This window comes from Thamnophis elegans, chromosome 7 (genome assembly GCF_009769535.1).
Source record: "Thamnophis elegans isolate rThaEle1 chromosome 7, rThaEle1.pri, whole genome shotgun sequence".
NCBI lineage: Eukaryota > Metazoa > Chordata > Lepidosauria > Squamata > Colubridae > Thamnophis > Thamnophis elegans.
This window is the reverse complement of record NC_045547.1, coordinates 25,289,984-25,316,324: the sequence shown is the minus strand read 5'-3', so window position 1 is coordinate 25,316,324 and position 26,341 is coordinate 25,289,984. Positions and strand designations below refer to the sequence as shown.

Below are 26,341 nucleotides of genomic sequence, written 5' to 3'. Positions count from 1 at the left end.
CCATCCCCACCATCCAATCAGAGCTGAAGAAGCTTCTTGGATGAGAAGTGAAACATCTTCAAAGAAAAACAAGAAAGTCCAGTTGCCTCTTGAAAAAGCACCTTTGGGACAACTATGACCTGGACGACTAAGAATCTCCAGACAAATGGGAGACGTCTGTTGAATGTTTGCCTACCACAAACATATTAATAGAACAGCAGCCAGGGTTATGTTACCAATAGTAGCATGACACGTATATCACATATCTCATTAAAGGTATTAAGGCCTTCATAACAATATGCTCAATTATTGAGGCACACATGCATCATGATTGAGAAGGAAGAATTTGTCTTAAAGCAAATTCTTAAATATCCCAGTTGATTGTTGCCTTTATAAGAGGGTGAGAGACAGGTACCTCGGTCTATAAACTAAACTAAATGAATGATCATTGGGAACCCATATCAAAACAACTTACGCATGGCCAGAATTTGAAAGCAACATTTAATACAGCACAGTAATTGAGCAAATTGGTTCAATTGAGATTGGCATACGTGGGACTGATTGGGGTAGATCGTAGGGGTGACACTGAAATATAATTTTATCATATTTTATTTATCCATATATTAAATTATTGTATTTTATTCCAATCTCATTTCAAATTGTATATTAATTCCAATTTCATTTTAATTGTATTTTATTCCAATTCCATTTTAAATTGTTTGTATCGGATTTTAGTAATAATTTGTCTTTGGAACTCTGCACTTTGATATGGCCTATAGGCTAATCAATAAAGTAAACTTAAACTTAAACTCATTAAAGATATTAATGCCTTCATTACAATATGCTCAGTTATTGATGCACAAATGTATCATGATTGACCTACACAATGGCAGCTATTTTGTTGGAACACATTCCACACCAACCCAAAACTTTTGCCTGTCCCTGAATTACACACACCCAACTTCCGCCATCTGAGCATCAGAGGGTTACAGAATATAAAACAATTGATTAAGCCAACTCTACATTAATACATGTTTTAATTTCAAAACATTTGCCTTTTACTCAATATCTTGACCTGAAAGGCTTAGATAATCAACTGTTCTTCAAGGAAACTATTGTCCTATTCAGAAACCTCAGTGGAAATGCATTTATTGACTATAATATACCCTAATTTTCCCCAGGGCTTTTTTCCTTTGAACATACACAGCCTATACATGTGGTAAGAACCATAATGAGGGTATGGCTATGTACACCAGGGAACTATTTGTCTTCTTTAACATAGTGAATTTGTCACTTCTCTTATTACTTGCAGAAGCCTTTGACTGACAATCTCTGCAATTCCATCTGCATTATATATTTTTTATTATAACAACCAGTTAAGACAAATGTTCTGAGAAAGTATAATGTTTTTATTATAATAATTGAACATATAAATATATTTATTAACATAGATTCAATATTTTTAGCTGAAAGATTGCATTTGCATTACAGCATCTTGCAAATTGAAGATTTAATTAAAACGAGGATATGATTTTATTTTTGAAAAGCCATCTCTCCATCATGAGTTTTCCAGGAGTATGCAAGAAAGGTATGTACAGCCAACTGAATCTTCCGACTCAATGTAACAATAAAAAATACAGTTTACTTCAGTTTTTGAAATATATCAAATAGTTTTTAAAAAACCAAGCAGAATAAAAAGGAATCAAGTACTCTGAGATGTATTTCTCTTATCTTCCTTTCTTAGTTCTGCATGCATTGATTTTATTAATGTCACATTGTATTTGACTTTCCCTTTAATAACATTATTTTAACTCTCTTGAATTGGAAAAAATCATGGCCATTTTATATGGAAAGTGGCTAAGAGCCTCCAATATGTCAAAATATTGATAAATTCTTTGTACTGTAATACACTTGGCATAAAATAATAATGTTCACCACCTGGTGGAGCTAGTGTTTGTAAAAAACTGAAATTGTACAAAGTTTGACTTTTCCTTACTTGTTTTCTGTGAAATAGCAGACCAATAAATATTTGCTACATAATTGGTATATTTCAGGCTAACATGACATACCATGACAATCTGAATTGTTGTTTTTGTACTAATGCAACTGGAATTCAATGAGCTCAAATTAGGTGTTTTAGAAATGTATTGTACTACAACTTTTATCATCTTCAAATAGCCTAATCTATGGAATTATGGAGTAGTCAATTATACATCTGGAAATCACAATGAAATGAGAAGGCCAGGTGTTACATATGAAAAACATATGAAAAGCCTGTTGGGAGTTTGTTTTAGATACTCTCAGTGAAGTATAAACACGAAACATTCATGTTTGGCATTGTTATTTGCAACATGCCACTTTACAAGCCATGTAGGGCAGGGGTGTCAAACTCAATTTCATTGAGGGTTGCATCAGGGTTGTGTTTGACCTTGGGGGCCTAGAGAGGGCATGACCAGTTTGATGTCACTTGTGTCAAGCACCGTTTTCGGCTGGGACGACCTCCTGCAAACCTCTGCCAGTGAAAACATAGCCTTCCCAAGATCTGTTTTCAGCTGGGACGGCCTCCTGCAATCCTCTGCCAGCAAAAATAGAGCCTTCCCAAGATCTGTTTTCAGCTGGGATGGCCTCCTGCAATCCTCTGCCAGCAAAAACAGAGCTCAGGAGGGCCGTGTGTGGCCCTCCTAAGCTCCATTTTTGCTGGCAGAGGCACTATGGGCCGATCCTTCACTGTTTCTAGGGCGGCCCCTATAGGCCAGATCTAAGCACCTCACGGGCCAGATTTGGCTCACAGGCCTTGAGTACATCACCCCTGATGTAGGGGAATTAATACCAATTTCTTTTTTCAAAAAGTAGCTTTCCTTGTATCATAGCCATGATACAGGATGTAAGTTGGTTATCCTGCTCTTGGATCCAGAATAGTAGTTTTGTTTTTCTTCTCCTCCTCCTCTTCATCCTCCTTGCTCTCCATTCCCCCTTCCCTTCCCCATCCCTTCCCCCTCATATCTCAACATTCAAAGTAAAAGCTAACCAGGGGAAGGTGACAAAACTATTTACAGAGCAGGACCCACCTTTTTAAACAACAATTATTTAAACTTACCAGAATAATAAATAGTTCAAACCTGAATCTTTTAGCTCTGTTTTGCTTTTCTTGGGCTCAGCATAATCTCTGGTGAATAAACTGAAGTAATTTAGTTAGTTAAAAAAATAGCTTTGTCACATAAATAGCATGTAAAATATGAAAAAAGGTTTACATTTCAGCCTTGCACAAAAATAAAATCCCTAAAATGTAATCTATCATGTAACTATTTTCAGCCTCTTTCCAAAAGAAATGCATGCAAATTCTCTGCCCATTTCCATCATTCCTCTATATCTATTTGTTTGAATCATCCATCATAGAATATTTCCATTGCTGTTATCATGTTTTACGGACAGTCTACTTACAACTGCATGCAGCTGCTTCTGGAAATTGGTGAAAACATCTAACTTACAGAAAGAAGACTTTTCCTGACCTATAGTTGTACCATGAAATAAAGCTATTATTAAATGCTCTACTTCATGACTCATCCATTTGAAAGGTGACATTACCCGACACATATAATCTTATCGATAATCAATATTACTGCTATTTTCATTGTGATACCCCATGGGATAAATTCTCCAGCTTTCCGAAATATCTAATATGGTTTAAAAAAACTATTTTTTTCCTTAATCTGTTGGTTAAAGTCTTCCTGCTGTGGCTAGAGATATGCAGATAAATTTAAATCCCACCCAGTTTGTGAGACAAATTTCCATTCATACAGATTTGTGCCTGGTTTTTAGTAAAAAATCTGCACACATAAAGATGTGGATAAATTTGTAGGGCTGAAGGTTTTACTTTTGAAAAAGCACAAGAGGGCAAGTTTCTTAGCTTTTCCTTTTTGTCAGCAAAATGGCTCTTGTTTTGTGTATGCAACATCTTGATAGCTATTCCTTGTAGCATCTCTTTCAGACTTTATGTAGCCAGATGTAGACAGAGCTCTGTCTTAGAAACACATTTCATGTAACTTCCTATCTTGAGATTAAATTCATATGCAGCTCTCCCACATACTTTCTCTTCATGTATAGGAAACTGGCTCAAACATAGCTTATGTCATGGAGGATAGAATATGCTTGCTAAAGAAAATCAACTTTGCTCAAACTAAAATTATTAAAATATGTATTACAGATAATATTTCTTTAGAACATGAGGCCCATTTGTTCATCTGGGACAAATGATTAAAGCAGACAATTGGTTAAAGCAGGAAAACTGAGTGATATATAGAGTGCAAAAAGAGTGCTAAAGAAAATGTATATTTCCTGAAGATTTAGAGTATATATTGGTAAGAGTGAAAGCCTGGTAGCTCTAACTCATAGCTGATGATGTGTAGGTGAGAAAAATATATGACTAAGGAAAATCAGTAGTAAGAAATTAATGTTCTAAACCTTACAGCTTGCTGATTTATCTAGCTAATATTTTAAAGCTTAATGATCTGCTAGATTGTGTCTTATTCAGACTCCCTATAACCTATCGTGAAATGAAAATAGATAGCAAAGAGAAGGGAGTACCTAATCTAATTTAGGAAATCTAAACAAGTCTTTCTCTAAACATATTTGATAGAAAAAAGACCATTAGGTTTTAATTCTTAAATCCTTCAAATGGTTTACTAGGAACATAACTGACCAGAAAGGAAGATAGGGTGGGTGGATATTGAGAGAAAGTACTGATGATTAAGCACTACAGGATGAGAGAGAAAACAGGGCCCATCCCACAGCATTCCTATTTGAAGATTATAATAAATGGTTGCATCAAGAAATGGAAAGTGATAATGATAAGATTGGAAAGTTCATATTTGACTTCTCAGAGATTTTTTTAAATCTACCAGTTAACTTATTTTTTCCTATGCAAAGCTAAACCAAATTAAAACAAATTGGGGAAAGTTTTGGGGGCAAATCTGTGCATCTCTTAAGGACTTCCAAAACTTGGGAAGGCAGGAAGGAAGGGAGGCCTTCTTCTTCCCACATTGACCTGTTTCTAAAGGCTAAAGCAAGGGGGCCTCTATAACAGCATCCTTGATTGTCCAGTTAGGGATTTGTGGACTCCCTATTCTAAATGAAAATCCACCCATTTAGTCTGATAAGAACACCTGTGGAAGCATTACAGTTTCCATCATTAAATGATTAAATGATCCTTTTTGTGGCACAAAAATAGCTGTGATCTTGTTTTCTGGCATGCAGAGCTTGAGGCAATATTATGTCTATTAATGGACTGCCCCACACATTACTGTAATACACTGTGCAACAATTGTAAGGTAAAAGTTCCCCTCATACATATGTGCTAGTCATTCCCGACTCTAGGGGGCGGTGCTCATCTCTGTTTCAAAGCCAAAGAATCAGCGCTGTCCGAAGACGTCTCCATGGTCATGTGGCTGGTATGACTAAACGCCGAAGGTGCGCGGAACGCTATTACCTTCCCATCAAAGGTGGTTTCTATTTTTTCTACTTGCATTTTTACATGCTTTCGAACTGCTAGGTTGGCAGAAGCTGGGACAAGTAATGGGAGCTCACTCTGTTCCGTGGCGCTAGGGATTCGAATCGCTGACCTTTCTGATCGACAAGCTCAGCATCTTAGCTACTGAAACAATTATAGGATCCTACAAATAAAAGTGGATGAGCTTCATGTTATATGATTTTAGGAGCCGAGGTGGCGCAGTGGTTAGGGTGCAGTACTGCAGGCCACTTCACCTGACTGTTATCTGCAGTTCAGCAGTTCAAATCTCACCAAATCTCAATATTGACTCAGCCTTCCATCCTTCTGAGGTGGGTGAAATGAGGACCCAGACTGTGGGGGCAATTTGCTGACTCAATTTGCTAAAAATCTGTAAACCGCTTAGAGAGGGCTGAAAGCCCTATGAAGCGGTATATAAGCCTAATAAATAAATAAATAAATAAATAAATAAATAAATAAATAAATAAATAAATAAATAAATAAATAACAGATTACCTCAGATTACTTTACCTGCTAATCTGTTATTAAAATTCATATGTGCTTGTACACAGTGAAGTATAAAATGTATGAATCCAACTATTTTGGACTCCCTCTGAGTGCAAAGACATGGATCGGAGTTATAAATACTGATACAGTCTTCCTTCCTTTTAAAAAAGAAATGGGAAGGAGACTCTCCTTTTCTGGGCTTGTCTGCACACATGTGGTGTGGGGAATACTTTTTTTGTACGGGGAGTCTTCCAAAATCTGTCATCAATCTGTCATCAAATGACTGCTTCCATCTGTTTTCTCCATAACCATTCTACTTCTACCGGGCTGAGAGGCTTTCTTAGGAACCCTTTGCTTGCAGACAACAACAAATTGGGAAGAGTGTCCGGTCTCTCTCTTCCCCTAAATTATCCGTGTATTCGGCCGAAATAATGCAGCATCCTTTGGCACAAAGGCCGGCTGGAACCTCCATCCCCGATTTGGCTCCCCTCCCCGCCTTCTTCGGGGGTTGCCCTAAAGAGCCCGCCCAGATCAGAGGCCAGGCTCGGAAGGGGAGGTCCCCGGCTCCCACCCGGCCCGTTAGTTTCCGAGAGCAATTTCTGTCCGCGCCACGCCCGGCTCGTTCCCAGGCCAAGAACCGCGCCGGGCGGCCCCACCGCTCAGCCGCCCCCGAGTCGCTGGCTGGGAGTCTCCGAGGCGTGGCGAGCTCTCCCAAGCGCCTCTCATGGCCAAATCAGCCGCCGCCTCGCTGACACCACGAATGGGGAGAGGCGGCTCTGCGCTGCTTTATATCGCCTCGGGAGTCTGCCCCCGCCGCCCAATTGTCCCTAAGAAGGAGCGCCGGGGAAATTGGCTACTGCAACCCGGACGCGTTTAGGCTTTGTCCCGCATCCCTTTTTAAGGCGGCTGCGGGCCCGGAGGAAAGGAAAGGAAGGAAGGAGAGAAAGAGGAAAGGAAGGAGAGAAAAAGAAAGAGAAAAGGCAGGAAGGAGAAAGAAAATAAATAGAAATAAAAGGAAGGAAGGAAAGGAAGAAGGAAGGAGTTAGAGAAAGAAAGGAAAGCAAGGAAGGAGAGAAAAAGAAAAAAGGAAGGAAGGAGAAAAAGAGAAAAGAAATAAAAAGAAAGAAGGAAGAAAGAAAGAAAGAAAGAAAGAAGGAAAGAAAGAAAGAAAGAAAAAAGAAAGAAAGAAAGAAAGAAAGAAAGAAAGAAGGGGGATACGGCTTTCCCCCCTTTCCCCTCCCAACTGAAAAGCGTCTTCAGCCAAAGGACCGGGTGCAGCCGGCCATCCTCCGGCCCGGCCACTTTCACCGTCCCCAAACCCCCGTCTTAGTAATTGCTTTTTAGGTACCCCAGCGGGAAGTGTGAGAGGAGGGCGCTGTGGCCTCCGGTTTCTCGGCCTCTCTCCCCTCCCGCCCCGAAAATATGAGGGCAGCCCTCGCGGAACACGCCTGAAGGGAGGGACCCCGAGGCTCCTCCCGCGCCGCTCCGAGTGGCTTTTAGGCGCACGCACGCCGGAGAGGGAGATGGATAGCACTGAGCTGGATGGCAGCGGCAGCACAGAAGCTCCCCAGCAATGCTGCCGGGAGGCTGCGCGGGCAGTCGGTGAAGCGGCGGGAGCGGCTATGGAGGAGTCCGCAGCGGAGGCTTCTTCTTCAGGGGACTCGGTTGCTTCGGCCCCCAAGGCCGTCAGCCCTGTCAGCGCTCCCCAACAGGAACTGAAGCAGCAGCAGCAGCAGCAGCAGCAAGGGGTCAAGAGGCACCATCACAAGCACAACCTCAAACATCGCTACGAGTTGCAAGAAACGCTGGGCAAGGGTACCTATGGCAAAGTCAAGAGGGCCATCGAGAGGTTCTCAGGCAGAGTGGTAAGAGCTGAAAGGACTGGCCCGGGAGGGGCTGCTGGGAGAGAGTTGGTGGCACTATTGAAGCATCTAAGCAGGGCACTTCTTGAGTGGACCTTTTATGTATGGCAGCCTTCTCTAAGGTGATGGTGCTCGCTTTGTAGGCTGCTTCTGGAGCAAAGGGGTTTCAACATCTTAAAAATAAAAACATGAACTCACATAACCATTAACTACAAAACCTGAGAGTTGTAGTTCTAACACCCCCTGGGAGGGTACCAGCTTGGGGAAGACTATTTTGTAATATACCTAAATTTCCGAAGCTTGATGGTGACTGTAGTGCTGCTTTTGCTTTTGCTTTCTTTATCTCAAAGCTGTATGTAGCCTTCTCTTAGCCTCTAGAGAGTTTGTTATGTTCTTGCCTCCTCCTCTCTTACTGAGATCCAAAAATTCACTGGAGGAGTGTTTATGACCTCTCCAGAAGTGTTTGATCATGGAATTTTATTTTGAGCCTTTCTCTCCAGATGTCAACTGAGCTCATTTATAGAAATCAGAGGTTGTTCCTTGAATAAGGAGAACTGGATCATTGGTAAATTGGCATTATTTGTCTCTTTCCTTCCAGCAATCAGACATTGCTCTGTTGTTCAAAGTGTGGACATAACATCCATTGAAACACATAGCTTAGTTTTCTAACCAGAGATGGCTTTGAGATTGTACAGTTGTTAAAGACCAACAGTGCGTTAGTGCGGATGATGACATGGACTTTATCAACCTCTATAACAAACATATTGATGCAATTGCTCCTATCAAAGGGAAGTTTAGAGTCCACTTTATTTTGCAAACTAATGTTGCAGTGTACTGTAGCTGTTCTGGGCACAACGTTGTTGCTTTTTGTCACCTGAATAAGGTGCCTGAATATCAGAAAAATTCAGGCACGTGTATCAGGTTTCATGTAATAGGCTAAAAGTACGGCTATTTTCCTTTGATGCTGTCTACTAGCCATATCTGATGGTTCTGCATTTAAATCAGGTATGCATGTGCTTTCTGCAAAATCATACAATTGTTTGATCAAGTGCTTTGCAGTAGATTTGGTTCAGGCTCCATGTTTTGTTGGTATTTTCCATTTTTCCTATTGCTTGCTCAGTCAGTGTTTTGAACAAGAGACTCAAGTAAACAAGTAAGCAAACAATAGAGTAGTGAAAAGCACCTTAGCTACATGTGGTGTGATTGTGTATGTGAGAGTGTCCTCTTTTAAAGAATATTTTAGCTTTTCCATGGTGTGATTTGTGGTTAAAAACACTAAATCCTAGCGCAGTGGTCAAAATAATTAAATAATATCCCAGTGCTGTATAGCATGAAAAGAATCTTTAAACACCTGGTTCAGATAAGTCTTAATGTTGTATTATGCTCTCTGTCATTTTACTAAATCATTAAGATAGTTAATCAAAAGCAGAAGTGAGTGCTCATGTTCTTTTTGGCTGCCTGTTTTTTTCTTTGAAAAAGAACATTGCCTGGAGTGTATCATATTACAGGGGTTTAAAATTAGCAAAACATCTAGCTCAAAAAAATGTACAAGCCGAAGAGTATCATTTCCAGATTGTATTAGTCTGCTCTTTTCAATAACTTCATGTTTATTAATTTTATGACAGCCCGGATAGTTTTTTAGGTTTGCTTTAGAGCAGTGCATTTGCAGTTAAAGAAAGAGACAAACCGAAGAAAATGGAGCAAAATCATCAAAATGCAATAGCAGTGATATTTATAATATATTTACTTGTTTATGGATTCTTGGGTTTTAATTCAGAACGTGTGTTACATACCTCATGATAATGCTTGGCTGTGTTAAAAATGGCAATGTACTTTACTGAAAAACATATAAACATCTCTTGTCTGTTAATATGTGTAATATACCCTCTTCACACATAAGAGTGTTATGAAAGGTATTTGGCCCAAAATTTAAACTGGGAATTCATTTAGCCTACTTTTTCCTATCTGTGCTATCTTTCTTTCTCCTTAGTCATAACTAATGGAATCATTAAAGGGCTTTGATTAGAGTGACTGTGTATTGTAACCAGCAGAGGGGGTCCTTGGTACAATGTGACCAGCATAATTCCTACCATGACCTCATGTAGAGAAAAGTTTAGGACTGTATTAGAAATCTCAAGGTCATGTTGTCACCTATGTCATTTGTTTGCTGTCATATTAGTAGATGAGGTAGCATTTTCCTACACAGTAGTATATAAATATTTGGAAACATAGGGAAACATCTAGAAATATCCTAGGTAGCTTACCCTCACCAGGTTACCTAAACAAAAACATTTCCATTAATATTTTATTACTTGTAATTTTGGTTTGAAGCATACAGCTGTGGACTTTTTATAGAAAAATCAGACACCACTAATTAGAATTTCAGATACTGGCTTTTCTTTTGGCTTCTGAGAGAAATCCTATGAAATTTGAAGGAAAATCTCTAAACATCCCCAAATGGGAGAAAATATTCAAATTTGTATTTTAAGAAAAAAGGTTATATAGTAAAAATTATAACCTGTGTGCACTCTTTTCTTTTGCTTTCCTACACACAACACTCCTCCAAGGTAGATATTGGCATCTAGGAATTTGATAATTTTTTATTCTGAAAAATGCTTATAAGTTTGACATTGGTTTTGAGAAATGTATAATACTTTCTCAGCCCTAGTTTATGTGATGGCTGTTGAGCTGTGACTTGGATTATAGATATGTTATATTTAGTTTGTTGTTAGCAGCAACTTGTTATTTATTCTTGTCTACTTAATAATGTAGTGGAGATTAGGTTGCTCACTGAATGAAACGAAACACAAGAATACAACCTACATATACTGAGGCATCTTACCTGCCAAACATTCACTGGGATTCTGAAATTCAAGTATGATTTCTATAAACACGTAACAGTAGTAATCTGTAAAGTAATCTGCATGGTAGGCTGGCATTTAAGGGTTGGTTGTGTGCCATGGATTACATAGAATTATATGCAAGGAAGAAACAGTCTTTGATATGGGTTATAGAATGAAATCTGGCCTCCTAATTTCTCATTCTCTTTCCTTGATTCTGCCTAGTCATGCCAGATGTTGAAGTGCTTCTTTGCGCCTCTCCTCCCAGTGAAGATAGCTACCGGTATTTGCTTCTAAGTAAACCAGGCATATGATTAATTTAAAAATCCATTGTGCCTTGCTGCAATTCTATCTGTTCTTAAATAGGCAAATTCATTTTTGTGTGGGCACATTTTCAAGGCTACTATACTGAAAAAAATGGTCATTTTGTTAATTCACTCAGATACAGCTCAACAGAATTTTATGCTTCATGCAAAATAGGAGGAGGACAATGGATTATGTTTGCCACCTTCAGTTATTTGTAAAAATACTAAAGGCAGAATACAAATAAATGAATACATAAATACACATTTATTCACCTTAAATTGCAATTCAGGTAGTATGGTGAGCACAATTGAGACCAGCAGCTTGGTCATTAAACCAAGCGGTTGCTAAGCGAATTTGTGATTATACTCATTATCTTATTCAGCTTTCCTTTATTTTACCATCCTGCAAAGGTTGTAAATGCAAGAATTGATTGCAAAATTATTTTTATCACCATTTATCTGTGCAAACAGTCCTTAAACAAGGCAGTCGCTAAACAAGGTCTACTGTACTAGCAATCTGTGAGTTAATTCTTGAAGAAATGTCTCCTAGAGATCATCAACAGAACGGAATAGTTTGATTCCTTTATCCTATAAAAACTCTAAGCAGTGTCTACCTCTACTTCTACCACTACATCTACATCTAATCCTATCCCTATCCCTATCCCTATCCCTATCCCTATCCCTATCCCTATCCCTATCCCTATCCCTATCCCTATCCCTATCTGTATCCATCTATCTACCACCTGTTTCCCCCAAAATAAGATCTATCCTGAAAATAAGCCCTAGCATGTTTTTATGCATGCGCCTAATATAAACCCTACTCCCAAAATTAGCCCTACTTAAGAGCCGGCCACCTGCTCATTCTGCCTGGTTGCTCATGATGCTGTGGCCATGAGGGAAGGTGGGGGGGGGGAGTGGTGGAGTTGCCTCACGCGCCCCGCACTGGCTTACCTCAGGGTCCCCACAGCCAGGCCATCCATGCCCCGACACAAAATTAGCCCAACTTAAGAGCTGGCTGCCTGCCGATTCCTTCTGTTTGCTCATGATGCTGTGGCCATAAGGGAAGGCGGGGGAGTGGTGGAATTGCCAAACACACCCCACACCGACTTACCTCAGGGGCCCCACAGCCAGGCCATCCATGCCCTGACACCTGCCTCGTGGCGGCAGCACCAGCAACTATGTGCAGCAGAAGCCCACATGGCGGCCGGGCCACTTCTTTTTCTTGCTCGCAGCCGCAACAGAGCAGGAGGCCAAGCAGTTTGTTGGTGCCGCTTCCATGAGGTGAGGCAGGTGTTGGGGCATGGATGGCCTGGCTACGGGAGCCCAGAGGTAAGCCAGTGTGGGTTGTGTGGGGTAGCTTCATCCCCCCCGCCTCACAGCGGTGGTACTGGTGTGCTGCACAACCTTCTGCCCTGGCGCGAGCAAGCAGAAGTGGACCTTCTGTACAAGGGGAAAAAATAAGACACTCTCTGAAAATAAGCCCTAGTGCTTATTTTGGGGCCTAAGCATGTTACACACACACACACACACACACACACTACTGAAAGCTGAGCAGGTAGAATTGGAAAGGAGACTATTAGGAAATCTAAGAGCTTTGTATTTAAGAAGAAAGTTTAAAAAGCATCTCATAAAAGGATCTTGGCAAATCATCCTGCACTGTTGCCAGAAAACTACATGGACATATCTATAAAGATACTTGGACCTCAACTTGAGATATACTTTATTATTTAAAACCCTGACTAAGTATAGAGTATTCAAGGAGGAAAATGCCTAAAACTAACTTTATCTTCTCCCTCTCACTCCTTCCCTCCTCTCTCCTCTCTCCTCTCTCTCTCTCTCTCTCTGTGTCATACACAGTGTTCTCTCATTGTGGTGGCATTGGGAATTCCCTTGCTTTTCTCCCATTTTCTTTTCCAAGAATTCTGCACATCGGATTGGTTGCTTTTCAGTATAAGATTTTTTTTCTGATACTACTTAGTATTGCATTTTATTTTCTATTCCATGTGAAAAACTATTTCCCTTATACAACATTTTTGTTCCTTTATTCTCACCTCCATCCATTACCCTGAGAACTTATTTGTAATAAATAATGGCATGTTTATAGAGGCATGTTTGTAATATCTTTGCAATTAAAGAAAAACATTCTAACTCCATTTGTGGACTATAGTCAAAATAATTAATATGATATCAATTTTATCTATAAATCAGAAGGGTAATGAACAAGTCTATTAAATCAGGGGTCTCCCAACTTTGATAACCTCAAGAATTGTGGACTTCAACTCCCATGGTGGCTGAGGAATTCTGGGAGTTGAAGTCCACAAGTCCTAAATTTGTCAAGGTTGAAGAACCCAATATTAAATTGTTAAATTGTTCATCAATATTTCATGACTATGTCTTAAATTCTACAAGAATACATTCATGACTCGCTTGCAAGTATTACCGTATATACTCGAGTATAGGCCGACCCGAATATAAGCCGAGGCACCTAATTTTACCACAAAAAACTGGAAAAATTATTGACTCGAGTATAAGCCTAGGGTGGGAAATGCAGCAGCTACCGGTAAATTTCAAAAATAAAAATAGATACCAATAATGTTTTTGAATATTTATTTCAAAGAAAAACAGTAAACTAGCGGTGTATTCAATGAAATACTTCACTCACCTCATGATGCTGATGTCCCGCTGTGATGATGATGTCCCGTGCAGCCGCGGGAGCGATGTCCCGCCTCCTATGACACACGGCACAGTGATTCCTATCATTGGATCACTGTACCAGAGGAGGTGGAACATCGCTATGTGGCTGCTTGCCATAACAAGGAGGAGGTGGGACATCGTTGCAGAGCGGCAGGAGGGGGAGGAAGGGGAATCGTAAGACAGCCCTGCATTACATTAGAACGTGAGGAGGGGGGATGGTGCGGTGCGCGCTGCGCGGCAAACTGACACAGAGGGAGGGGAAACTCACAGGGGCACTGGGCCATTCACGAGTGTCACCCAGCGGCATGGCCCCGCCCCTTTTTCTCCTCCATTTCGGGCAAATTTTTCACTGACTCGAGTATAAGCCGAGGCGGCTTTTTTCAGCCCAAAAAGTGGGCTGAAAAACTAGGCTTATACTCGAGTATATACAGTATTAAGGCAGGGAAACCAGGCAATGGCTAGTGAGCTCTATGTAGCAACCAGAGATGGTATTCAGCAGGTTCTGACCAGTTCTGGAGAATCAGTAGCGGAAATTTTGAGTAGTTTGGAGAACCAATATATACCACCTCTGACTGGCCCTGCCCCAATCTATTCTCTGCCTCCTGAGTCCCAGCTGATTGGGAGGAAATGGGAATTTTTCAGTAACCTTCCCCTGGAGAGAGGAGGGAATGGAGATTTTACTGTATCCTTCCCCTCCCACACCCACCAAGCCATGCCACACCCACCAAGCCACACCCACAGAACCGATAGTAAAAATGTTTGAATCCCAACACTGGTAGTAACCCTAGGCTTTTTAAAAGGAAAATACAAATTGCATAGCAATTGCAACATACCTATATGAACAGTATATAAAAGCTTTAGTTCTTGCAGGTTAATCATAAGTGAAAAAGCTACATAAAGTGAGGATAATTTCTAAAGGGAAATCTAGCAACCATAATACAGAATTATAATCAAGCATCATGCAAGGATTAATAAAAAGATAACCACTCTGTTATTTTGTTTAAAGGAAAAAATAATTCTATTTATTTTTAAATCAAAGTCAGTCTAGTTAAGTTTTGGCTTGTCATACTGTATGTGGAGAGATGGAGAGCCTGTTTCCATCCAGCGTGAAAAAGATCCCTGGGAATGCCGAGATACATATTTCTCAAATATGTTGCTTCAGTGACAGGAACTTTGTTCATCTTGGAGCTTAGATATTTTATTGAATGAAATATTTAAAAGATATTTTTTTTATAAAGGTAATCAATTAAAAAGCTATGGTAATGTAAACACAAATACTTGAGCTAACTTTACTTGAAGAGGGTATCAGAGGTGGTATTCAGCAGGTTCTGACCACTTCTGGAGAACCGGTAGCGGAAATTTTGAGTAGTTTGGAGAACCTGTAAATATCACCTCTGACTGGCCCTGCCCCCATCTATTCTCTGCCTCCCAAGTCCCTGCTGATCAGGAGGAAATGGGGATTTTGCAGTAGCCATCTCCTGGAGTGGGGAGGGAATGGAGATTTTAGGGTTTCCTTCCCCTGGATTGGGGTGGGAATGGAATTTTTATAGTATCCTTCCCCTGCCATGCCTACCAGGCCACACCCACAGAACTGATAGTAAAAAAAATTAAATCCCACCACTGGAAGGTATTTCTTAAGTTTATCATATTAGAGCTTTTTGGATGTTACCATTATTGATAACTTCAGTTGACATCTTAAGACAACATCAAAGTTATTTCTATCATCCATGAAAAATTGATGAGCATTTTGCCCCAAATTTAGCTGAAGTAAATGAATGCTAAGTAGCTGTTAACTAAAAGCACTGTTGCATTCTCATAAATGATCACCAACAATTTTAGGACCACATTTGAGACAAAAGATCATAATCAAATTGATAAATAATGTACTTTGCAAGTGGGTTTCTTAATATAATTATGTTTGAAGTTAGGAAATTATCTGACATAAAAGAAATTTTATCTGAATAAAATTACATTTTGTGATATTCACTTGGGGTGAGTCATTTCAGGTGATATAGGCAGCCATATAAATTTAATAGATAAATAATATTTATGGAATAAAGCCAGGGACGTGCACTCACTAGAGGCAGGGGAGGCGGGGCCTCACCAGTCTCCTCAGGAAAGGAAGGAATTTTAAAGATTTTTTTAAAAATAATTAAGGCCAAGCTAGTTGCTACCAGACTTCAACTCACAGTGATTTGGAGTGTATATAGTGTTTAAGTATAAGAGGAGGCCAGAGAACTCGGGGCCTCCTTTGCATAAGGATTTTTTTGCCTTTTAAGGGTTAACCAAGGGTTAAAAAGCAAAAAAATTATATGCAAATGAGGCCCATAGTTCTCGGGCCTCTTCCTGCAGAGGGCACGTGGTGGCTCTAGGAGCCACTATCCTAGCCTGCCTGGCCCTGGAGCCTAGCTAGACCGAATCTGGAATTTTGGCGTAGCTGGAAGGTATGTGGGTCAGAGGGAGGGGGGAGGAATTCAATTTATTTGTAATTTAAGTAATTGTAATTTGTTTTTATTGTGTGTGTGTGTGTGTTTCTTTCTTAACTTCACTCAAACAAACTCTCTCTCAATTTGAGAGAGAGTTTGCTTGAGAAGAGAGGGAAGGAGCAGACGCAGGGAGGGGAGCCTTGTTTGTTTGAGAAGAGAGGGGCATCCCTCTCCCCCCCATCCTGCTCCCCTCTTCCTTTCCTCCTCCTCCTCTCCCCTTTCTTCGCCGGCTGCCACCTTGCCCCCTCCGCCTCTTCCGTCCCCCCGCTGTGTCCGCCAGGCGTCTCGCGTTTATGGCGGGCATAAACCAATAGAAGCGGAGCGGATCCTCTTGCTGCTGCGGGCCTGGCTTGCGGAGTGCCAAAAGGGCAGGAGGCCTCTTAGAACACCCCCCACCCCTCTTCGCCTTTCGTCTCCGCGGCTCTCACTCCAGCCTGCTGCCGGGGGGGCGGGGACAAAAGCCGCTTTCTTTTTGCCTCACCAGCCAGAAGCTTCACCGCACATCACTGAATAAAGCTAATCATAACAAGCAGCTCATGCACGAGAGTATTTATTCTTCACAAAACTCGGGTCACACATTCTTTAATTCTTTAATTGGTATACATCCTATGTAACAAATGCTGTTCCTTTTTAACAGATGCTGTGGGAGTTCATCTAGTAAAATTAAAAAGGCATAGTTCTCTTGCTGAATATTTTTATGGGAGGAACAGTGAGAATTATAGGAAACCAAATATGCCGTATTTGATGACTAGTTCATTAAAGCCACAAGTGTGCTGAGGCTTTCATTTGTGTTTTCCTGCTATTGTTTCTTGGACTCAGTCCGTGCAGTCAGGCATAGGATTCTCATTTGTCTTGCCCACATGAAAGTCCTCAGCATCTGTAAGCTATAGTTTGTGAAGCACAGTTTCAAACAGCACATATGTATCACCATGTCTACACAGACAACACTGTACATTTGAATAAATTAGGAGGTTTCAGAGGCTGAACATTAGGGGGATGGGTGAGATATTGCATGGGAGTTGAATGTTTGCCCATGCTGATCAAATATCTTGGATTCATATCAGAAATTCCAGATGTTTAATGCATACAAAATCCCCTCAGTAATGTTCAGTTTTAAATGAGAAGGAATGCCTGTGTTCACTAGTTAAATGTAAAGTTATTTGATATCCAAACTATAGCAATAAAATATATAAAAGAAACCACATGTATACAAATGAGTCATGTCTCCTTTACATTCAACTTAGATAATAGTTATATTTTGACTCGCTTTAGGATGAAAATTGGTTACTACCATCTATGTTTGATTAAAATGAGAGATCTTAAAAAGTAAACTGGTTGTCAGCCTCTGCTTTGCTGCTGCTTCGGCTGCCATTGAAACGGGGGGGGGGGGGCATGGTATTTGGGAGAAACCCAAACCTAGCAAGCCATTGAATTGGACCATGGAGTGTCAAGCTGCTTTTGAAAAGTTGAAATGACTTTTTGCCGAGGAGCCGGTTCTGAAGCATCCGGAAATGGACAAGCCCTTCGTCGTTCAAGCTGATGCCAGCAACGTGGCGGTGGGGGCCGTATTGCTTCAGACCAATGACCAAGGTAATTTACAACCTTGTGCCTACACCTCTCGTAAACTCACAGACACTGAGAGACGTTGGGCGATCTGGGAGAAAGAAGCATTTGCTGTACGTTGGGCTTTGGCCACATGGCGCTACTTCCTGGAGCTAAGCACCCGTTTGAGGTGTGGACTGACCATAAGAATTTGGAGGCTTTGAGGACTCCCAGGCGGCTCTCCCCTAAGCAGATGCGCTGGGCTCAGCATTTCAATCGTTTTAATTTCACACTTAAGTACATCCCAGGGGGGAAGAACTTCATGGCTTTGTCCAGACTCCCTCAATACAACTGCTCTAAGCTCAGCGTTGTCCAGCCCGTTCTTCCCATGTCAAGCCTCGCTGCTCCTGTTGTTACTAGGCAACAGACACGCTCTAAGGTGGACGTGTCCCAAGATTTTCTTTCCGACCTTAAGAAGTCCCTTCCTCAGGATGATTGGTTCCAGCAACATCAAGGTGAATGCACCATGAGGGATGATTTGCCATGGATTGGAGCGAAACTTTACATCCCTGCCTCCCTTCGTCTCATTGTTCTCCAACGGGCTCATGATTCCAAGTTGGCGGGGCACTTTGGCTTTGTGAAGACGCTGCATCTGGTGAAACGGCAGTTTTGGTGGCCCTCTTTGAAGAAGGACATTGAACTTTATGTCGCCAGCTGTCCCGTTTGTGCGGCCGCTAAACGCCCGCCGGGGAAACTGCAGGGTTTGCTCCAGACTGTAGCTCGCCCTGTCGCCCCCTGGAAGGAGATTTTTATGGACTTCATTGTCGAACTTCCTGAGAGCCAGGGGCACACTGTCATATGGGTGGTTACTGACTTGTTCTCCAAGCAAGTTCATTTTATACCTTGCCCAAAGATTCCTTCTGCAAAAGCGCTCGCTAAACTATTCATCTCTCACGTTTACCGTTTGCATGGCGTGCCTGATCGCATCATTTCGGATAGGGACGTGCAATTCACCTCGGTCTTCTGGAAAGAATTTCTTAAGCGCATTGGCTCCGCCCAAGGCTTAAGCTCCGCCCACCACCCTCAGACTAATGGGGCTTGCAAGAGGACTAATTCTGTTCTGGAACAATATTTACGTTGTTTCATCAATTACCAGCAAGATGATTGGGTGGACTTGTTGCCGCACGCGAAAGTGGCTTATAATAATTCTGTACATAGCAGCACTGGGTTCACCCCTTTCCGAGTTGTGTTTGGCCAGGACTTTGTTCCTATTCCTGAAGTTCCTCTTGAGCAGCCGCAGGTTTCATCCATCTCCGAGTGGAGTGAGCGGTTGCGGCATATTTGGCCTTTGGCACTTCGTACTTTGGATGCTGCGCATCGCGCGCATAAGAAACAGGCTGATGAGAAACGTGCTCAACCTTATCAGTACAACGTGGGTGATCAGGTTTATCTATCCACAAAGTTCCTTCAAACTACGCAGAAATCAAAGAAGTTGGGCCCTAAGTATGTGGGCCCGTTTCCCATATTCAAAGTCATCAATCCTGTTTCGGTTCGCTTGCAGCTACCCAAGCACCTCAACCGTGTATATCCTGTTTTCCACGTTAATCTCATTAAACCTGTTCGTTTTTCATCTTTACGTCCACCAGTGGATCCGCCACCTGCCCCCCTATTGATTGATGGTGAACAGCACTTTGAAGTTCGAGAAATTTTGGACTCTCGAAAACGGCGGAATCGGATTCAGTACCTGTGGCTTGGAAGCATTTTCCCCAGTCTCATGCTGAGTGGGTGGACAAGTCCCATCTCCGGGCCCCCCAACTGCTCCGCAGTTCTATTCTGCTTATCCTGACAAGCCCTAATTGTCTCTCCTTCCTGACTTTCTCTCCCCCCCCCCTATTTTTCTTTTTCTGTTTTTTGTTGTTCGTCTGTTTGTTTGTGTTTTGTCGTTTTCCAGATCTGACCGCCTTTTTCCGGAGGAGGGCCGGATGTCAGCCTCTGCTTTGCTGCTGCTTCGGCTGCCATTGAAATGGGGAGGGGGGGCATGGTATTTGGGAGGGGACTACTAATTGTGCTGGAGGAAGGTTCTGGAGTTTCTGCTGCCTGTCTTACTGCGCATGCGGATGAGGTTTCCCGCCAAGGCCAATGGCACCAACATTCCATCTTGATGATGCCTTTCGAAGTTATTTCGCACCTGACATTTGGGAGAATTATGATTGGACTGTGACTGGGATGCCAAGGGGTGGGGAATGGGTTATTCTATATATCATTTGCTTTCGCGCCTAAATAATCAGTCTTCGCTTTGCTACGCTTCTGTTCATTTATAATTAGTAAAAGTACACTTGATTTCTATCAATGGAGTCTTGTGGTTTTCTTTCCTGATTATCCAATGAAGGAGTGCTGACACTGGTCTGATATTGTACAACTAGTGCAACTAGATCTCATATATTTAGGGGATATGAATAAAAACTGTTTGTGAGAAACTATTAATTTTAAAAAATAATGGCTATGAAAAAAACCTTCCAGGATTAGAATGATATAGGATCTGGTTATTGTCAAACAATATTTATATATTTATTAAAGGGTGTCAAAGTAGATTTCTTCGAGAGATGGATCATCAGTATTGTAGTTCTCCTCTGTGGGCTGGTGGTGGGGGGTTTGACCTGTTTTTGGCCTGTTTTCCAGTCTGTTTTTAGCCTGTTTTTCAGCCCTGTTTTGGCCGGTTTCCAGCTTGGTTTTCGGGCTGGTTTTTGATGGCAGAGTGCTGCAGGTCATGGAGAGTGAAAACAAGGTGCGGGGGAGCCATGCACGGCCCATTTTAGCCACCAGAGGCACAGTGGGCTGGTCCTTTGATATTTCCAGGCCAGCCCTGTGGGCTGGATTTAAACACCCTGCAGATAGGATCTGGCCTGTAGGCCTTGAGTTTGACACCCCTAATTTATTAAATTGATATAGTACCTTTACTTTGTATAACTCAAAGTTGTACCTGAGCTACTAAAACTAGTCCAATGCCTTAGACACCACATTAAGTAATGCTAGACATTGGGCTAAACTATGATGGTCATTTATTTAGTTTGGCTCAATAGGACTTAGAATATTTTGGGAAACAAATTAAATTTTAAAGTTGATCATGGCTTAGCAACGCTTGTTATTTTTCAATAGTATTTCATCATTTTATGCATTTTAAAGGTTTCTCTGGTTTTAGATTGTTCATACATATTTCCCAGCCACGATCCTCACTTATAAAATAGAGATACAGTATGTTAAGAAACAAAATCTGAATAGAATACAGCCTGATTCCAGAGGTGCAGCCCACTTCTTAGTTTACCAAGATTGGAATCTTAATTTGTGTTGTGTGAACCACTGGGAAGTGAGCTTCTGAATTCATTTGAAGTACAGTGAGGTTTGGAAGACCTCTGTGTGAAGACATCTATGCATGATGAAGACATGTGCCACTTCACTATAGCAGCAGTCTTTGTGAAAATATTATTTGTGCATAGACACATGCACAGAAGATAAGAGCAGGCCCCAAAATGGCCAAAGATTGTGGATATAATCCTTGACATTTTGAGCAGCAATGGGCTTGGAGACTTCCCTCTGGCTTCTGTTTTTATTTCTTTCTCTATTTATTAAGAGGTAGAAATACCCTAGTGAGAGTAGGGGTTGTGAAAGTTTCTGTTAACTTCCTTCTATCAATATCAGTATGCCAATTGTCTGGCCTGGACAGTCAATTTTTTTTTCTCACTGCGTCTAAAGTTTACTGAATTATAGTTTAGAAAAATCAAGATTTTACTATACAGATTCTGTGAAGTCTCTGTTGAAAGATCAGAAAGAGCTACCAGTTTCCCTCTGATCACAATTTAAGATGTTGATATTGACTTTCAAACTATAAATATCTTAAGATCTGACTACCTGAAAAATTTGTCTTTGGCTATAAATCTGGCTGGTCAGTTAAGTGAGCAGAAGAGCCCTTTTGAAGATGCCCCCAGTGCCAGAATCTGGGCTATTTGGTACATAGGAGAACATTGCTCCAAGCCATATTTATATAGGTAGAATGATGGGGTACGAATTGAACAGTACACATCACAGGTTTCCTATAAAGTGATACTATATTGCCAAAAATATTCACTCACCCATCCAAATAATCAGAACCAGGTGTTCCAATCACTTCCATGGCCACAGGTGTATAAAATCAAGTACCTAGGCATGCAGACTGTTTTTACAAACATTTGTGAAAGAATGGGTCACTCTCAGGAGCTTAGTGAATTCCAGCGTGGAACTGTGATAGGATGCCACCTGTGCAACAAATCCAGTCATGAAATTTCCTTGCTCCTAAATATTCCACAGTCAACTGTCAGCTGTATTATAAGAATGTGGAAGTGTTTGGGAACTACAGCAACTCAGCCACGAAGTGGTAGGCCACGTAAACTTGTCCAACATCAGTGTGTGACCTCACAAATGCGCTTCTAGAAGAATGGTCAAAAATTCCCATAAACACACTCCTAAACCTTGTCGACAGCCTTCCCAGAAGACTTGAAGCTGTTATAGCTGCAAAGGGTGGACCGACGTCATATTGAACCCTATGGATTAGGAATGGGATGTCACTTACAGTAAATTCATATGTGAGTAAAGATAGGTGAGTGAATACTTTTGGCAATATAGTGTTTATACGATGGCCACCACTTCATTAATTTGCAAGCACGGGCAAGGTTAATTTAACAAAGGCAAAAAAAAAGCCATTGTTTTTACTATTCTTTTGCATCCAGTCTTGCTACCATCTGGCCTACCCTGCTGAAAATAGGCATGGCTTATTACTAAGTTCATGCTATCCCAAGGAAGATAAAATTAATATCCTTAGCCAATCCAGAGGAAGTTTCTGATTAGATATATAGAATGATTTAAAAATTACCCAAGTATCCCTAAAAATGGTAAGATTTTTTTTGAGCCCAGTTTATGATGCTCAGGCTTTCAGCTACTACAAAACAATTCTGCCCAGCCTTCCTTGGGAAACTCCTGACTTCAAATTGCTTTGTCTCCCTCTGGCTCCAAAGTCCATCTAGTATTTCCCAATACTGTGTTGATTGATGGAAGCACTTGAGTGTATTTCATAGTATTTGTGCATAAATGTGCAATCACTCTTTTAAAATACTATTTTAAAATCTTACTGCATAGTGTGTTTTTAAAGTGTGGTAGGAAAATGACAATTAATTTGCAGCAAAAAATCATATTATTTAAAACATTTTGAATATTCATATATATTACATTTTCAACTTAAGCTTCTCCAGTAGGAATTTCAATGTAGATATAGTGTAGATTGAATGCTATATCTTTCTTGGCAATTAAATATTTACAGAAATCTGGAAACATGCAAATGATGATCATTAGCATGGTTTAAATGCCTGTAATCAGGCATTTAATTACAGTTGTCAGTATGACTGTCAACCTGAACAAGATAATCCCTCCCTCCTTTAATTAAGAATGACTTTCAGTTCAGTCTTGCATGATCAACCCCAGAAAATAGCACTGCTTAAACCTGAACATATGATGAGCTGGTATTTTTAAAAAATAATCTTATTTTCATATCAGAGACCTGTTATAATGGAATGCATAAATACAGTTAGTTCAGATTGGTTTTTGTTATTGCATTTTATCTCTCTTTCAATCACTTTCTTTTTTCCAGCTGTTTTGCCCACTTTCAGTATGATCAAATGTTTTAGTATGATTCAGGTTTATTTATTTATTTGATTTTAACTGTTATATATTGTTAGAAGATTTTGCATATCTTTATGAGAAGAGGGCATGGATTTCCAAGAAGTGAACAGTAATACACTGTGCATTGTGACAGAAAGTCCTTATTGTAAATGCATCATTTACACAATGTAAATAAAGGGCTAGTGCTTGTGTTTTGACATCAAAAGGAATGGTTTATCCTTTTAGTAAAGCTTGTTGCGGACAGTGCTGGCAGGGTGTTGTGTTATCACACATAAGCCTAATGGACACACTTCTGCCTGGTGCTCTTCTGCTTGGACACCCTCTTGGGAAAAAAAAACCCCAGCTTCTGACTTAGGGTTATGTTCATCTGGACTCTGGTTATCATTTGTTGGTTTGTTGTTGCAATATTTATATACCAATTACATCACTAGACAGTTTACAGTCCACAAACGTAAATCAATGCTTTTTTCTCTGGGGTTTAAGTTAATTTTGGTGTTGGGTTCCTTAACATTATCATAAAATAGGTTTGATGTGATTGTTTCTGGTTACTTTTATCTCTTCTTGTAGAGATTCTGTAGACCTCTTCTTGTAAACCTCTCCACTTTATAGATTTTCTTGACCTGTATGGAGATTCTGTGTAACTAGAATCAAGTTGCCAAGTCTTAAGATATATTTATATTTATTCAGATAGAAACTAATTTTGTATATGTCAGCAATCTTGAAATCTTGTTGAATTTTGAGACTCTTCTATGCATTGAACAGGCAAACATTTGATGTCTTAAGTGGCAGCGCATAGAGGAGTCTCAAAATTCATCCTGATCAGCCTTTTTAAAGATAAAATAAAATATCTTCAAGATTTTTGAAATGAAATCTGAGAAAATTGAATTTATTGCTATGTCTAGAAATAAAAAATATGCAGTTTTTCCCACTTTAGTGAAATGAATCAATATACATCTAGGATTAAAATAAATATGAGGCTACTAGCAGACACATAGAGATGTGTTTAGATCATATAAATTCATATGTAAACGTATTGGAACAGATAGCTGGGATTAAAAAAAAGTAAAGATTTCCCTTATCGTTATATCTGACTCTAGGAGGCAATGTTCAGCTCCATTGCCTAGCTGAGAGACCTAGTATTGTCTGAAGACCCTTCCATGATCATGTGGCCCACATGACTATAGGTCAAGGGGCAAGTGGTACCTATTTATCTACTTGCATTTGCACACTTTCAAACTGCTAGGTTGGCAGGAGCAGGGGCTAGAATTGGAGCTCACCCTGTCATGCAGTATTTGAGAATTAAACCACAAACCTTCTAGTCATCAAGCCCAGGTCTTAACCGCTAGGCCACCACACTCCCTGTCACTGGGGTGCTCTGAGGATAAGGATAAATTAAATCAGTCACTATGTAGTGCAATTTGTCTTCTTCCAGCCTCTGATAGTAAGAAAAGTAAGCATTGACACATATACTATGAATTCCTGAGATTCTTGGAATTATCAGGAAAAGAAAATAGGAAATTACATGGCTGTTGGTATCTCTTGTGTCTTCAGAATTGGGTCTTTTGCTTCAGTGGAAAGTATAACAGAGAAAGTATATTAAGGATGTATTTAAAACAGTCTGTGTTATTGTCTGTTAAGCTAAGTTTGTTCTTTATGAACTGGATGATCATAAAGGCAGCATAAATCATGTAAAGAATTCTCATTTGCTGTTTCTTCTTTTTACAGATGGAGCTTATAGAGTAGAAATGCAGTCTGCTCCAGGATATTTTAGCTGAACTGTATGAGTCCATTAAACAAATGTAATGGGTTTTTGGAAAGACTTTACTATGCATTTGAAACCAGATGTTTTACACAGAGAACATCTGGGAAGTATGGGTGTTCGTGTGTATATACAGCACATTGGAAAATAGCTTTATTGAGCCCAGCTGGGTGGCTGCTTGGGATGTGGTTGTAGAATATAACAATCCAGTTGTTATAAGAAATAATTTATTTGAAGTGTTGCCATCAAATGAATGTTTGGCACAGGAGCCAGCATCTTTGTTTCATTTTGTGCACAAATTCTTCTCATTATCATTCCAACAAAACTTGCTATGACATTTTATATCCTGTTATATAAGTTAATTCAATCATGAGCATGCTTTTAAGTTGGTATGAACATTATAGAGCACACTGCAGAACAAAGTCAGTAGTTTAAAAAAGGGGATTGCTAAGATTAGGCTATCAAATGCAGTCACAGAATTTATGAAGAAATTCTCCAAATCCACTTGTCCTATTGGAAAGTATCATTATTATATTTATAGCTTCATTCCTGTGCGCTTATTAGGGCAATATAAAAGTCATTGCATGGATATATATATTTCATCAGCGTCTAATGAAATAATATATTATAGTATGTTTTTATGTTTTCATATCATATTTTCATGTCATGTTTTCAAAGCAGTTTTCATTTTAACAATTATTGGAATAAAAAAATTGTTATTTGTATAAAAAGAGAGTTTAATTCTTGGTAGGATTCTTTTTTTCATTTTGTGTTAAATTGGTTTTTCCACTTCACTTGATTTGCCAAGTACAGGAAATACTTTTCTAGGTTCTGATGTAGTAGCATAATCATTTCATTTGGGATAACTCAAATAGAAACTTTAAAGTCAGAAAGACTGGCTTAAATTGACTGATTCCCATGGTGCAGTATAGGTAGTCCTCAACTGACACAATTGGGACCAGAGCATCCATCACTAAGCAATGCAGTCATTAAGTGAATAGCACCCAATTTTATGACTTTTCCTGGGGTTAAGTGAATTGCGTAAGTTGTTAAGTGAATCAGGCTTCCCCCATTGACTTTGCTTGTCAAGAGACCCCTGGGAAGGTCACAAATGGTGACCGTGTGACCTTGGGATGCTGCACAACTATTGTAAATATA

The 26,341-nt window shown here is 40.3% G+C and overlaps 1 protein-coding gene across 2 annotated transcripts in view; it reads left to right on the top strand.

Annotated features, from left to right (window-relative positions):
- Positions 1 to 7,245: 7,245 nt before the first annotated feature.
- Positions 7,246 to 26,341, top strand: part of NUAK1 (NUAK family kinase 1) — a 61,212-nt gene continuing 42,116 nt past the window's right edge. The window contains exon 1 of one of the 2 annotated variants that reach the window (XM_032221777.1): positions 7,246 to 7,854. In XM_032221777.1, coding sequence (XP_032077668.1) covers positions 7,513 to 7,854 — 342 coding nt within the window. In that variant the 5' untranslated portion in view covers positions 7,246 to 7,512. Of the gene's footprint in view, positions 7,855 to 8,532; positions 8,857 to 26,341 lie in introns of those variants that run through there. The other variant, XM_032221779.1, reaches the window with a different exon arrangement.